This window comes from Gopherus flavomarginatus, chromosome 6, assembly GCF_025201925.1.
Source record: "Gopherus flavomarginatus isolate rGopFla2 chromosome 6, rGopFla2.mat.asm, whole genome shotgun sequence".
Taxonomy (NCBI): domain Eukaryota; kingdom Metazoa; phylum Chordata; order Testudines; family Testudinidae; genus Gopherus; species Gopherus flavomarginatus.
The window spans coordinates 121,786,605-121,802,467 of record NC_066622.1 but is presented as its reverse complement, the minus strand read 5'-3'; the positions used below and the strand labels follow the sequence as shown (position 1 = coordinate 121,802,467).

The 15,863-nt window shown below is 40.4% G+C and overlaps 1 protein-coding gene across 10 annotated transcripts in view; it reads right to left on the bottom strand.

Annotated features, from left to right (window-relative positions):
• Positions 1 to 15,863, bottom strand: part of FGFR2 (fibroblast growth factor receptor 2) — a 135,800-nt gene that overhangs the window by 37,422 nt on the left and 82,515 nt on the right. For 5 of the 10 annotated variants that reach the window (XM_050958964.1, XM_050958963.1, XM_050958971.1 and 2 more), the window contains 3 exons: positions 6,244 to 6,434; positions 3,490 to 3,634; positions 639 to 841 (listed from right to left, as the gene is read on the bottom strand). In XM_050958964.1, coding sequence (XP_050814921.1) covers positions 639 to 841; positions 3,490 to 3,634; positions 6,244 to 6,434 — 539 coding nt within the window. Of the gene's footprint in view, positions 1 to 638; positions 842 to 3,489; positions 3,635 to 5,241; positions 5,381 to 6,243; positions 6,435 to 15,863 lie in introns of all 10 variants that reach the window. The other 5 variants (XM_050958969.1, XM_050958973.1, XM_050958968.1 and 2 more) reach the window with 3 other exon arrangements.

Genomic DNA, 15,863 nt, shown 5'->3' with positions numbered 1-15,863 from the left:
GGTTCCAAATGCATCCGCAGCTTAATCAAATTGCCTTTGAGAATTTGTTTAATCTCTCCCCTACTATTTGATTATGCTCTTGTGTATTTCTGAAGCTGTTTCTGGGTCTTTGGTTAGCATTATGATGTACTGAAATTCCTTCCTGCTCAGTCTCTGGAAATGCTTCCTAAAAATTTCCTCTTTCTGTCTTGTATGCACTTACTACAATGATAGGTACCTTAGAAACAAAATTATAAATAAAATTAAATAAGGATCTGTTGTGATGCCCATTTTTGAAGCCAGCTGGAAATTTTCCACTGACTTCAACAAGCATTGGATCAGGCCATAATTGCATCAAGTGCATTCTCCCCTGTGGATTGCTAATATAGAACATGCTTCATTTTTAATGTCCCTTCCCCTGCCACCCCCCCTGCTTTCTTCTTCCCTTGAGGCATATACTCTACGTTTAGGATGAGGCTCTCCATATTCTGGCTTCCTAGGGTTTTAGGCACTGAAACCAACTCTTGTATGGCAATTTTGTGTACAACTGATTTGAATTTACATCAAAACTCTGATCTTCCAAATCGATTTCATGGCTCTCTCGCTCTCTTTTCTTTTCAGGAGGGGGTAAAAGTTTTTTAAACTCTTTATCTACTTTCTGTTACCTGTCTGCGCAGTGGAATGCGCTTAGTCAGCTTGTGCACGGCAGGCTGGCTGCTGAAGTCCGGCTTCTTGGTAATGTTCTTCATGCGACACAGGATGACTGTCAGCACCATGCAGGCAATTAAGAAGACCCCTATGCAGTAAATGGCTATCTCCAGGTAGTCTGGGGATGACGGATACTCTTTTTTTTCATCAGGAGCTAGGTTGCAAGTTTGGAGGAGGAACAATCACGCCACAGAGTTAGCACACGGCACAAACATGTATCAGTACAGTAATTGGAACAACATAAAATTACATGGGGACTTCATGCAGTGACTTCATGAAACACAGAATACTGTCAGTCTCCAAAGAATCTGTTTAGAACATCTCATAACCAGTACACGGGTCTCCCTCTCCAGAGTGCTGGTTCAAGACAATTTTGAAGGGTGTGTGTGTCTGTCTCTCTGTCTGTCGGTCTGTGTATGTCTACACATATATATAGTTGCTGGGATTACTCATTTTGCTTCATTGTGAATTTAGTGCTAAAAATTAAAACTACGTCTAGATTTGTTTTCCAGTTCTGACTTTTAAGACAAGCTCTCAAGGAGGCACATAATTCACTCCAGATGAATAAATAGTTAAGCCAATTTTCTGATAGCAACAAATGACAGATTTTGTCAAAATAATTCACAGGAGCACTGTATTTAACTTTGCTAACCAGCTGAATGTACATTTGCAGACAAACACGTATTCATTTAGCTAGGCTAAAAGAAAGGCTTCTAAACAGAGGCGGCTCGAGGCACCAGCATGCCAAGTGCGTGCTTGGGGCGGCAAGCCACAGGGGGGTGCTCTGCCGGCCGCCGTGAGGGCAGCAGGCAGGTTGCCTTCAGCAGTATGCCTGCGGAGGGTCCGCTGGTCTCATGGCTTCGGCGGACCTCCCGCAGGCATGCTGCCGAATCCGTGGGACCGGAGACTTTCCCCATGCAAGCTGCCGAAGGCAGGCTGCCTGCTGTGCTTGGGGCAGCAAAATACTTGGAGCTGCCCCTGCTTATAAATGCCTAAACAGAACGTACTTTGGGCATGAGCCTGCGTTGCTTGTGTATCCAAGATTTCCATCTGGAAAGAAGTGCACAAGGAATACAGGATCCATCAGCCCCTTACAATATGTGTGCTTCTTAACTCAAGCTGGGATTCTTAAATGAATTGAAAGGAATTAGCTGCCCAACTGCTTAATTTCTATTTCAGTTGGGTACCTGATTCCCTTAGGCTCTTTTCAAGAGCCCAGGCTCAGACTAAAAAGAATAAATAAACAAACATGGTGACTGAATTGCTTTCTATACACTTTAATGATTCTCCTTCAGTCAGACCTACATAATAGTTTTCATACTAACACAGCACTTTTTCTTTTAACCTCATCAGTGGTTACAGGTCAATAAGATTAGTCCTTAGTTTGATATAGGTTTGTGTGTGCGTGTGTCTGTGTCTGTGTCTATGTGTGTCTTTTTGTAAGCAATTCTTACTGAAACCATTCTGAAGTTATCCTCAAGACAGTTACATATGCAAATACTCTAAGTTCATCTTTACCTAAGCCTTTATCTGGAATATGCTTCCAAAAAGCGGCATTCCATAGCAATCAGTGGTCACTCTGCAAGCAGTGCATATCCAAGTTTTAATTTTCTTGTACCTTGTCTTCAGTTAACGTCATATTTCATTCAAGCAAATTGGTTAAAAGATGCTAATCAGTCACTTGCAAAATGCAAACACTGCTAACAGAAGCAAGCTCAGCATAAGCACTGTCTGACTGCTTAGTGATGAATGAACCATGCAGGCGTCAGTTCACTGGGCAAGAGGCGAGTGAGATATAATGGAACTGTTTTGTCCAATGCATTTTAATAATAAAGACAAAATGGCCAGTAGATATTAAGAACGTTTCACTTGTGTAGCACAAACCATAACTACACAATTATGCAAGACACGCATGCAGATAACTGCACCTTTTTCTTAGGATTAAGAATTAATTAATGCTCAAGTACATAATGGCCCAGCAAACCACAGATAGTTCAAGTTATCTCAAAGGTAACATCAAGGCAGTTACATTACAGCTAACAGTTATACATAAGAAAGTTTGACTAGCATAGAAATAAACTAAAAGGTTACATTTTCTGATAGCTAACAATTGTCAAGCAATAAAGCACATTGATGTTTGTTTCTCCTAAGCAAAAACATCAATTTCCGCATTCCAGGACATGCTTTGCAGTAAAAAGCAAATTAGCTATTCATTCTCTTAAAACATGCAATGTTGCAAGAGGCACAGAACCGATTCCCAAGGTATATAATACACTGCTTCTGTATACATTCTGCTGGCTTTAAAATTAGACCCAATGATTCTCACAAGAGACTTAGGTTATACATAAAAGTGAACCCAATCATATTAAATGGCTTAGAGATTTTGCTGAAACATACTTTATAATGACCAAATTTGTTTCAAAATTACCAAGGTAATTTTGAATTTCATCTCATGGGAAAAGTTTGTGATGATCAATGTGTTGATTCTCAGTATCTCATTAAGCGCTAAGAAGATATATTTCCTTCAAATTTCTGATTAATGTTTGATGAATCCAAAGATGTTTAAATTAAGCCTGTTAGTGGTTCAATTTGTCCTTTACATTTTTTTTTTATAGCTGCAGACTAAGTGCAGGTCTGTAAGACATTCACAGACTTATCAAGGCAACTTTCTTTAAAAATAACAATAATTAAGAACTTTGAGGATAATAAAACCCCCAGTTCTGAGACAGAAGCTGTGCTAATTCTGCAGCAATCAACAAAGAAAATAAAAGAGAAAAACCACTGAAAGAGAGAAGTGTATACCTGGCAGAACTGTCAACCATGCAGTGTGAAAGGATATCCCAATAGAATTACCCGCCAAGCATGTATATTCCCCAGCATCCTCAAAAGTTACATTCCGTATATAGAGAACCTCAATCTCTTTGTCCGTGGTGTTAACACCGGCGGCCTAGAAAAAAAAAGGGAAGCAAGAGAAAAGCTAGACATTGTGGGAATTCTTGTGGACAGGGCTATGGAACCACAGGGCTTTGCACTTTGTGAAGTAAGTGGTGTGCAGATCCAAAGTTCCTTCCCCATCCACAAATCTCTCATCCAAAAGGCGTTTACCGACAGGTCCCAGCTCACCTCAGAGAGTAATCAACACCCTTCACCAGACCTAAACTCACCACCTAAACATGCATGCAATCAAATGACATGGAAAAATTAACCCACAACACTTAGTTTTCTTTCCTCTTTTTTTAGAATAAAAGTAGATTGAAAGAAAAACAGAGAGAAAACAAAGTAGGACAGTAACTGGTACCAGTCAGCTACCAGAGAGAATAATGCCAAACAAAAATAAACACTGAACAGATGAAACCTAAGAGGCAAATTCTGACCTCAGCCACACAAACAACTTGTTCGCTTTCTTGAGCGGAATATGGCCCTAAGAATTCCTTTTCCATTGTATTGTATTTAAACATGGCACATTATGCTGTGCTGCCAAGTCTCACCATTTTCAATTATCTAGCCTCATGATGTGCTTTTCTTACAACCCCATCTCCTAGAATCATTTATTTGAGAATCTCAGCTGCTACTTCTTCTTTTCCCCTCATGTTACCAGCCCATGATTGTGCAGAAAAGCTCGAAAGCCCTAAAGGTTAAAAAAATCAGGAGGCAAACAAAATAGAACCCAAGTGTGTGTATATATATATATATATATATATGTAAAAATCTCAGCACATGTAAACAAATCTCATGATCTTTGATGCCTGAACAATGTTGTTTGAAAGTTTCGTGTTGACAACACTGATCACGTCACATGTCATTTTTTGTATAATTGATTATCCAAACTTTTACAGCTAGAATGAATTCAGAAAGAAACTTTTAGCTCTTGATCCTGCAAACTGTTCAAAGGGGTAAAGCGCTGCACTGACTTCTAGGAGGAACTAGGCCAGACATATAGAGAACACAATTTTAAAACAAAAATAGAAACTAAAGTAAATGAAGGAGAGACTGAGCAAAATTTTATCCATCATTTTTTCCAATCATTTCAGGTATAAATTGTCAATATGATGCTGCAAGCCTTTGTGTTTTAAATTATAGTTATTTTGTAATAAAGTAATGGGGGGGGAATCAATCACATGCAATTTATGTGCATGTAATGTAGAAAGTCAGAAATGACTAAATATGCTAATTGTGTGTGTGTCTTGATATATACATATGTAAATATTATATATTTGCTGCAGCAAAAATTAGACCTTAATATTATGTAATACCACCCTGTATTTTTTCTGATGAAATATACAGCATTAACAACAAACCTGCATGCAGAGACAGACATCAAATACAAGAGAGAATAAAATTGGTTAAGACAGATCAAATTCAGAAAACACAAGAGCACAAACAGAGACTATTGTGAGAATTTTTCCATGGCTGCTGGTGTAATACCAGTTGCATCACCAAAGGATTATAAATATACCAAGGCCAAAGAGTTATCCTACAAGCTGCCTGCAGTCTCCCAAAGCACCATTTTTTTCAGCTTCTACACATCCAGCTTTCTTTAAAAAACATTGTTACCTTTTGTAACAGTGAGCCAGGCAGACTGGTTGGCCTCCCCTATATAATTGGAGACCTTACAAATATATTCTCCAGCGTCCGCCTCTGTCACATTGTACAGCGTCAGCACTTCAGCATTGGAACTATTTATCCCCGAATGCTAGAATAGACCAATAACATAGGAGAACAATGTAACTGCTGCCCAATATGGACATTACTCTGTTTATGGTCCCACCACCAACACTCCATGAGAACATACCTTCCATTTAGTGTAAACACCAGTGTCAAAACATTTTTTTTTTGTTCTTTGGGTGTTTTAATTAGAAGTAACTAAGAGGAGTTGTTAATAGAAGCGGGTTGGGGGAAAGGAAGAGCACCAGAGCTGGTATACTAGTTCAATGGAATAACATGGTATATAGCTGACCAGTCTGGAAGCCAACTGGTTGGATTCTTGGCATCGCCAACCAGTTTGGAAAACTTCATAATAGAGAATTTCCTTAAACGAACTTCCTTAGAATGTCTGCCAAGAAGAATAACCTTGTGCCATTGATATGCCCCATCAAGTTGGTGAAAAATGGACATCTCTGCAGGCTCCACATCCAGAGAACCCAGCACTGCCAACAGTCATTGGCAGCAGATCTCACCATTACTAAGGGGCCTTTAAAATGAAGAGGCTCAAGAAATGTGAGAGACGGAGTAGATTCTCTTTGGTTTGCTTTGGATGCTCTCTACAAATAAATAGCATTGAAGTTCTTTTAGCGGCTTTTCACTTCTTTGAATAAAACATGCATAAATTATTTTAGAGATGCATTTAAGAAACCATGGAAGAACAACAGACTTTCCATAAGTTAGCGCAATTAGCATTTAAACCAGCAAATTTCAGCATAATATTGCATTTGTAAGATATGTTCTTTTTTTAAGCTTATCAGTTTGAAAACAGAAGACCTGATCTCAAAACTCTTGGGTTCACACAACATATATTCCATGCGCCAAGTAGCTACTTCATGTGCTGAAAAGCCTCACCTTTAAAACTTGAAGATATGGTAATCCATCTGGCCCATATTTACTGCCATTCTTCTCTATATGTTTTATCCACTGAATATGAGGCTGAGCATCACTGTACACTTTACAGACAAACTCCACATCACCCCCGACCACTGCAGAGGCATTTGCTGGAAGGCCAGCTTGGAGAATAGGCCTGTGTGGTGATCGTTCTGTTGAGATGGGGAGTGGGAGCGAGACAGAGAAAAAATAAAGATGCATAAATAAATACGCGGTGCTGCCAAGAACACTGTTATGAACTCAAGCCAAAAAACCCTGTAAGCCTGTTGGCTGACTCCTCTGAAATAACATTGCAGCCAAAATGTATAACAAAAATTACACTTCAAAGGAGATCACTTGAGTACTACACATGTAGTACAAAGAATACCCATTTAGAAGGGTGGGAGAGGAAGCGGGGTAGGGGGGACAGGAAAGAGGCCACATAACAAAATTTGCATTTTTTCAAGGTTGGGCCACCACAGAATAAGGAAAATCAATTTTACTTTACAGTTCAGCAAAACAAAGACTTTTGAGTTTTTATTTATTCTACATAATATAAAACTAGGAACAAATAAAGTTTTAAAATTAAATAATCATTGCTCTAAAATGAATGAAGTTATTATAGGCATCGCTAAAAGAGCTGCATAGGCATCAAACTCTTGGTATAAGATGAACAAAAATTAAGTAGACTTTTGAAACACAGTGAACAAAAGTCAACTTTTATCAACTACAGCATCAGAAATACCAAAGTTGCTTCCTATTCTAAATATAGCTATGGGCAGTGGCGGCTCCAGGCACCAGTGCTCTAAGCGCATGCCTGGAGTGGCAAGCCGCGGGGGGCAGCCCGCCAGTCCCTGCGATGGAGGCAGTCAGGCTGCCTTCGGCGACTTGCCTGTGGGAGGTCTGCCGGCCCCATGGATTCAACAGTAATTCAGCGGGGGGTACGCCGAATCCATGGGACCAGAGACCTCCTGCAGGCACTGTGCTTGGGGCAGCAAAAAAGCTAGAGCCGCCTCTGGCTATGGGGAATATGGAATTATCTTCAATACCGCGATGAGTTTACTGTCAGTTAACTATTACATCTACAGTCTGTGAACCTACAAGTGGAGTCAATATACTACTGTCACTAGCAGAAAGTTGTTAAAGTATGCAAAGATTTGGGATGAAATCCTGGTTCCATTGATGTCAATGGATGTTTTGCCATTGACTGCCACAAAGGCAGGATTTCACTCTTGGAGCCTGCTTCTACATTCTTTACGTGCACAGAGCCTGATCTTGTACTTACTGGAGTCAATGACAAACTTCTCATTGACTTCTGTGACAGGAACAGCCTCCCAAAGCTTCCATTGGCTACACTGGGTGGACAAGGAACTCTGGCAAAGCTTAAAACCATTCTACCTGAATATGGTGTCAATTAGAGTGACCGGATGTCCCGATTTTATAGGGACAGTCCTGATGTTTGGGTCTTTTTCTTATATAGGCTCCTATTACCCCCCCACCCACTCTCCTGATTTTTCGCATTTGCTGTCTGGTCACCCTAGTGTCAATTAAAGTTTTCTTAATGACAGCCCTGCACATTGAAATCTCCTAATTAATTGACAGGAACAGTGAAAACTTCCTCACAGTATATCATTTCAACTCTGAGCAGTCTAGAAGTGAACGCAGTATACGCTCCATACCCATCCACCTCTTGCCCTTTCTTCTGAGATGAACAGGGGTTCCAAGTGGTACTAATTGTGAGAGACATTTCTTGTAAACTGGATACCTATTAGAAATGAGACTAAGACCAGTAACTCACTTCATTTAAGGCATTAAATAGCTGTTGGATGGTAAATATTTACAGCTAATACTGACCTAGCTCAAATTTGAACTCATGAATTAGAAGTGAAAGTCACATTGCCAAATCTCCTGAGCCATCCAGAGCCCCTTCCAAACATTTTATTTAAAAGATAAGAAAAGAATAATGGACCTAAATATTTATAGAGGCAATGCATTATAAGAGCTTAAATGTTATAAGTCAAATCAACTGAATTTCAAATCAATTGTTCTTTCTTAAACATACTAGTTTCCAATAAATTGTTTCACAAGCAAACATTGTGAGTGTAATAGCAAATAATGATGCCCATTGAACAATGGGATCTTTCATACAGTCCAATATATTTGGCATGCTGCAAGCATCTACTGGGAATTTATTCACTGACGCAACACTGGCAGTGTACTACAAAGTAGCAGTCTTGTTTTACTTTTGGAAAAAGTGCATTTGTGTTGCAGTTATTAAATTATTCCATGGCTATCTGTGTTATTTTCTGAGGCCTAGGAACAGCTTAATATTTAATTTGTAAATTACAGTAGAATGTATAAATTACTATTTTATAGTCCAGGAGAGAACTTATAAAGTTTCTCACCTTATGCTAAATAGGGTCTAATTCCATGTTCCCCTGCTCCTTCTTCTGGGTACAGAAACAGCAAGCATGGTCTCCCTTTAATAGAAACCTTACACCATCTTCCAAAACTTATTACAGCTGCCTTCAGTATAAAATGAAACCTTAGAGAATGTTATTTAAAATGTTTTTTAAAAGTCAGTAGGCCTCATGTTTCATTTCTCCACATCAGGGTTTGATTTCCTTTGTGACCTTACTCTCTGCCCTTAAACAAACCAGAGAATGAGGCCTGAAATATCTTGGAAAAGTTCCTACCACGCCAGCATCAACACACAAAACGTTTGGTTTATCTCAATAGCCATCAACAATTTAATTTTTTATTGATGACTGTCAACCCCTCTCCCCTCCAAAAAAAAAAGGCCAAGTAAAGAAGTAAAAGCAATGTTTATATTCCTGCTCCTAAATTACTAAAAGAGTCAGGTCAAATGGGGGTAAGGATTTGTGAAATTTCATCTTGCTAAGTCCTTAAATGCATTTCAGTTAAATGAATCAGAAGCAAATTAAAGTTTGTACACTGGGATATAAACTGCTGATGAGTGTTTGTTCAACTCCTATTCATTTACTTCCACCGGACAGGCAGACTACACAGATTTAGAACTGATCTCTATGATTCAGACCTTTTGCAGCTTACGCTTAATCACCGATCCTGCCACTTGTTGCACACTATGCATGGAGCCTCGCTGAAGTCAAGCTACATGATACAAAGTCACGGGGGCTCTGTGTAAATCCTAGAGTCTGTGTTCATTAAATAAGGTGCAAGATCAGGGCATTAGATAATTACTTCATGTGAAACAGAGTATTTTATTAATGTAGGAAAGAAAACTATGGAAAAATTAGTAAAATTGAAAAATTGTGACCATGTTGCTGACTATATTTCTGTGTAGGATATTTCTGGGAAAGTCTCCATCAAAGTGCTAAAATTTCATATGCTGTTTCTATGCAATGTGCAAAAACTAATCAAAGAGACTGTGCATCTTTATATGCTATCTCAGAGCTCATTTATGAATTCCAAGTCAATATGTGCATTTAAAACATAAGCCTTACATTAGTACGCAGCTATCCTCATGTTGACAGTTGGCTGCTCAAATATCATGAGGCTATGAAATCTGCTCAATACGGATAGACAAAAGAGTTGAAAGTTCTCTCTCAAAAATATCCCTCAAAGTTAACAGGAACTAATTTTGAAATAAAGAGCTTGTCTGATGGATACTTAAGAATGTAGATTTATTTTTATCATCTAACAATTGTAGCTAAGCATTTTAGATAAACTAAATTATGGAGAATATATACGGTTTTGATCATTTCACTCAAAATAGTAAATATTTTGATAAAAACAACTTGGTCCCAACTGTCCTCTCAGTTATACCAGCTTTACACTGCTGTAATTCCATTGATTTCAGTATACCTCCTCCTTTTACACCAGTGTGATAGAGAGGTGAATCAGGCCCTTGGGAAATAAATCTTTGCTAATTGATCATTTAAATTTTATAGCATTCCATTCCCAGTGCTAACATAACATGCTTGCAAAAAAATAGGTCAACATCATCTGCTATAACACGGGGGAAAGCCCTAGAGAGTAGAAAGATGTCTTAATGTTTTCAGGCATACTAAACACTGCATTTCTAGCACCATAAAAATTGTTTTATTCCGACACATTAACTCAAACCCTCAGATATTTAATTACTGAAGAAAATTCAGGTCTACAGGGTATTTCAAAGACCAACTCTGCTTTCTTAAAGTGTTTTTTAGCAACTCACATTACATCGCTTTGAAATAATAAAATACATTTTTCTCTAAAATGATCTGGAACTAGGGAAATCCAATGCTAGAAAAATATAAATTTGAGCAAGAGCATGTTAAATTTTACTTTCCTTCTAATTCCTCTTGAAGTCAAACACTGTAATATTTTACAAACAGAAAGTATGGCTCATTCTCAGTAACTGAAGAGAATGTGGCAATAAGTAACTCAGAGTTAAAAAAAAAGAAAGAAAGAAAGAACAGCCTATTCCTCCTTCCAAAGTAGTAGGTTTCTGGTCAACATCTAAAGAGTCAATCATTCACTAGAGTTCAATCACTTCCTTTACAAGAGGCAGAGCCACAATGATCATCAGTGTAGGTAATGCCTTACTTCAAAGTTAAGATATCTAAATTACATACCAATATATAAATATGTTCAGTTTGTTTTCCCCTGCCCAGTTTGTTGGATTGCCTAAATAGAAGTGAATAATAGAACTGAGATCTGAAATGATGGAGATTGTAAACAATTTGGAAACAAACAAAAATATCCACAAATTTATAAGAAAGGGTCATATTTTAACAGATGCATTACTGAACCTATTAACATTAAAGCATCAGGTCAGATTGCCTTCCTCCAGCAGAGAAATCTGCAGAAGGGAGCCAGGAAGTTCAGAAAAGTCCACGAGATATACCTTATGGAGTTTCCTGCAGAGCATCACTTTGGAAGGCAGTTGGTTAGGAAATGAGATCTCCCAGACCCGGCAGAACCTGAGGCTCTGGGTGTGGGGTTGGAGGGGGATGGAAGGACACCGGATCTCTTCCCTCTACAGAGCAACAGATACAGGATCTGTCCTGCAGATAGCTGCCCCTTCAGATGACTGTGCTTAGGGTAACCAGATGTCTTGATTTTATAGGAGCAGTCCCATTTTTTGGGTCTTTTTCTTATATAGGCTCCTATTACCCCCCACCCCCATCCCAATTTTTCACATTTGCTGCCTGGTCACCCTAACTGTGCTGGAGCCTCTTCCTTTCCTGGACATGCAATGGAGTGAGTACCTCTGCAGCTTCTCAGCAGCAGCTATTGAGATGAGTCTGCAAGAGTGAGTGATACTCAAAGCTCCCGCCATTATCAGCACCATTATGTAAGCACCTTTATTTTCAGTAAGATCAGTCACCTGCTAAATGTGGCTTGCTAATTACAAGTTGCAGAAGAACATTAGTTCACTGCCTTTTCAAGGATCTCCCTAAACTCATGTTTGGTCTTGAATTCATTAGCCGTCTTTCATTTTCCAACCTTGTAACAAACATGCTATTTATTGCCAACTTTGACAGAGTTTTTGTGATGTGGGCACTTGTTTCCTCTGATCATTTTAATTCTCTATTGCTATAGTTTAAAATATTAATTCTGATTAACAGTTCATTTTCAGAAGCTAGTTGCCTATCTTCTGCACTCAAAACTGACATTAGAAAGCTTTGTTTAAAGAGTCCCTAAGATATATGACTACAATTCACTTGGTCTGATGAATTTTCAGAAGAGTTTCTAAAGGCCAAGAGGAAGGTTGGAGATCCACCAGGGACAGATTTGCTGGTTGGTGCATGTGAATGGTGCTGTTTTCATCCAAATTTCCACACCTCTATGCCCCTCACTCTGGATGCTGTAGAGGGCCCCAGGGATGTGAAGGAAAGGGATGAAAAAGAAAGGCCACGGGAGACGTCCACTGTCCATCGCCAAACACATCAGCTATCAATGGTAAATCTGTCCAAAAATTAATGAAGCCTCAGGCTGCATTAATTGTTGCTGGAGCCTTCTCTGTTCCAGCAGATTGGGGAATCTTCTTTCAAGTAGGGCTCTGAGGGAAGCTATGGCCATGGGAGTTCCAGCCACAGTGGAGAGTTCAGATGGCCCTGTGTCCCCAGCTGCACTCAAGTTGATCTGCAGGATCACGGGCTGTATATTCCTAGGTAGAGTGACATAGGAGGGATCAAACTAGCAAGATGATTAAGAGAAACTTCAGAGGGTATGTCTACACTACGGGATTATTCCGATTTTACAGAAACCGTTTTTTTTAAAACAGATTGTATAAAGTCGAGTGCACGCGGCCAACTAAGCACATTAATTCGGCGGTATGCGTCCATGTACCGAGGCTAGCGGATTTCTGGAGCGCTGCATTGTGTGTAGCTATCCCATAGTTATCCCATAGTTCCCGCAGTCTCGCCCACCCATTGGAATTCTGGGTTGAGATCTGAATGCACGATGGGGCCAAAACAGTGTCGCGGGTGATTCTGCGTAAATGTCATCACTCATTCCTCCATGAAAGCAAAGGCAGACAATCATTTCGCGCCCTTTTTCCCTGGATTGCCCTGGCAGACGCCATAGCATGGCAACCATGGAGCCTGTTTAGCCTTTTGTCACTGTCACTGTATGTGTACTGGATGCCGCTGACAGAGGCGGTACTGCAGTGCTACACAGCAGCATTCATTTGCCTTTGCAAGGTAGCAGAGACAGTTACCAGTCCTATATCACAGTCTGCAATTGGAAACTGGTGACGATGGTTATCAATCCTTTTGCACCATCTGCAATTGGAAATTGGCAATGACAGTTATCAATCCTTTTGTATCGTCTGCTGTTGTCATGGGTGCTCCTGGCTGGCCTCGCTGAGGTCGGCCGGGGACGCATGGACAAAAATGGGAATGACTCCCCAGGTTATTCCTTTCTTTATGTTTTGTCTAAAAATAGAGTCAGTCCTGCCTAGAATATGGGGCAAGTGTACTAGAGAACCAGAGCACAGCCACTCCGGGTCAGAGCCCCAGATATCCCGCAGAAATGATGAGCTGCATGCCATTCTAGGGGGTGCCCATGCAACAACCCTACCAGTTGCTTCTCTCCTCCCACACCCCTCCTGGGCTACCATGGCAGTGTCCCCCCATTTGTGTGATGAAGTAATAAAGAATGCAGGAATAAGAAACACTGACTTTTTAGTGAGATAAAATGAGGGGGAGGCAGCCTCCCGCTGCTATGATAGTCCAGGCAATACAGAATCATCATTAGACATGAAGGGGGGGGGGGTGAGGAGCTCAGCCCCCAGTTGCTATGAAGAGGACAGTTTTCAATCCTTTTGCATCATCTGCTGGGAATGACCATGAGTCATTCCCATTTTTGCCCAGGTGCCCCCAGCCGACCTCACCGAGGCCAGCCAGGAGCAGTCACGGGATGATGAGAACGGTTTCCAAGCCTTTTGTACTGTCTACCATCAGGAAAGGAAGAGGAGAGGATGCTGCTGTTCAGCACCGCGTCTACCAGCAGCATACAGTAGACATACGGTGACACTGAAAAAAGGCGAGAAATGATTTGTTTGCCTTTTCTTTCATGGAGGGAGTGGGGTAAATTGACGACATATACCGTGAACCACCCGGGACAATGCTTTTGACCCTTCAGGCACTGGGGGCTCAGCCAAGAATGCAAATGCTTTTTGGAGACTGCGGGGACTGTGGATAGCTGGAGTCCTCAGTCCCCCTCTTCCTCCCTCCCTCCATGAGCATCCATTTGATTCTTTGGCTTTCCGTTATGCTTGTCACGCAGCCCTGTGTTGAGTCCCTGCTGTGGCCTCTCTCTGGAGATTTTTGGCATTTTGACTTCTTGAACAGAGCTCTGATAGAACAGATTTGTCTCCCCATAAAGCGATCAGATCCAGTATCTCCCATAGAGCCCACGCTGATCAGTGCTCCTTTCTGAGCAAAAAGGAAATGAAATTCAAAGTCCACGGGGCTTTTCATGTCTACCTGGTCAGTGCATCCGACTCTAGATTGCTGTCCAGAGCGGTCACAATGGTGCACTGTGGGATAGCTCCCGGAAGCCAATACCGTCGAATTGCAGCCACACTAACCCTAATCCAAAATGGCAATACCAATTTGAGTGCTACTCTCCTCATCGGGGAGGAGTACAGATATTGATATTAAGAGCCCTTTATATCGAAATAAAGGGCTTCGTTGTGTGGACTGGTGCAGGGTTAATTCGGTTTAACGCTGCTAAATTCGGTATAAACGCGTAGTGTAGACCAGGCCAGAGTGTCCACAGAGATTTCCTCCCTCAGTGTATGCTCATACAGTGGCAATCCATGCCTAAATTTCCTGACTCCAGAACTAAGCAATGCTTCATGGGGACCTGTGTCATTGAAATGCTAGAAGGAAAACACTATTCGTTCCATTGCACTTGCTCAATAATGTGCAGAAGTAAAGCTGAGGGATGGCTGCTGCTTCAGGAGACTAGCGACAACTAAGCAGGTGTAGGCAAGTACTTCTAGTACTTAATGTCATATATTATGTATATATACACACTGAACCACGGATTGAGTAGTTTCGACCAGCAGTGTATCAGTTTGGTTTCTCTCATTTCACAAAGCACTGCATTCTGTTTATACCCAATTCAGAAGCTCTGATGAACTGTAATGCTCTATCTTTATATATAAAATAATCATTCACTCTGTAATTTAAACTGGAGAGAACCACATGGTAAACTAAAGAAAATATTACCTTCCAACACTGGAAAGAATATCCCTGCCATAGAGCTGTTTACTCACAGGCAACTCATAAGCAGAATGGACTACGGATTTTGCACAATGGATTATGGTTTGGACCAATTTAGTTAATCAGAGCTGGTCATATAATTTGTTACCAGTGTTGGCATCTATGATAAAATAATTGTTCCTCAATACATTTTTACTAATTATTCAAACAGCTTAACTGTTCAGCAACAGTTTCTTATGAGTTACGATAAGTATGGACTTGTTAGAAGATGTTTTTATTATGTAATTATTGTTTTGTTAAGTTTTTAGAGAAACATGTGCCTTCCATCCTCTGATCATATTCTTCTCTTTTCTCTGTATACAACATTTCTGATCAGCTCAACGCTCCTTGAAGAGGTAATACCTAAGACCCCAATCCCACAACTGTTTCCATGTGGGTGGACCCCTGTGCTTCGAGAAGCCCTAATGAAGTCAGAGGCTTCATGCAGGCACAGAGGTCTACCCATGTAGGTGCTGACAGAGACTAAAGTCTTTATTCTACGTTTTCTTCACCATCTTCTTTGTTCCTCCAACCTAGCAAAAGTTTAGTGGCTCCAGTTTTGTAAGACTGGGGTGTTTCTTTCTGCTGCTGTTTCACTGCTTTGACATTTCTAATTTCAGGGCCTAACCATCCACTGAAGTACTCTGGTTTGACACTAGCTAATGGAGTTAACACTGGCATAAAACTGGAATACCACACTGTAGAGTTAGGGGCAGTACTGTTCCTCTAAAGTTGATTCCTGAATAAGAGTTCTAGGTAACATTATGAGACTCACAACTTTAAGAAAAGCTTGAACGGCTTCACTGGGGTTACCTGTGATTTTTAAACAATTATAGTTTTAAAATATATAATGTCATTACA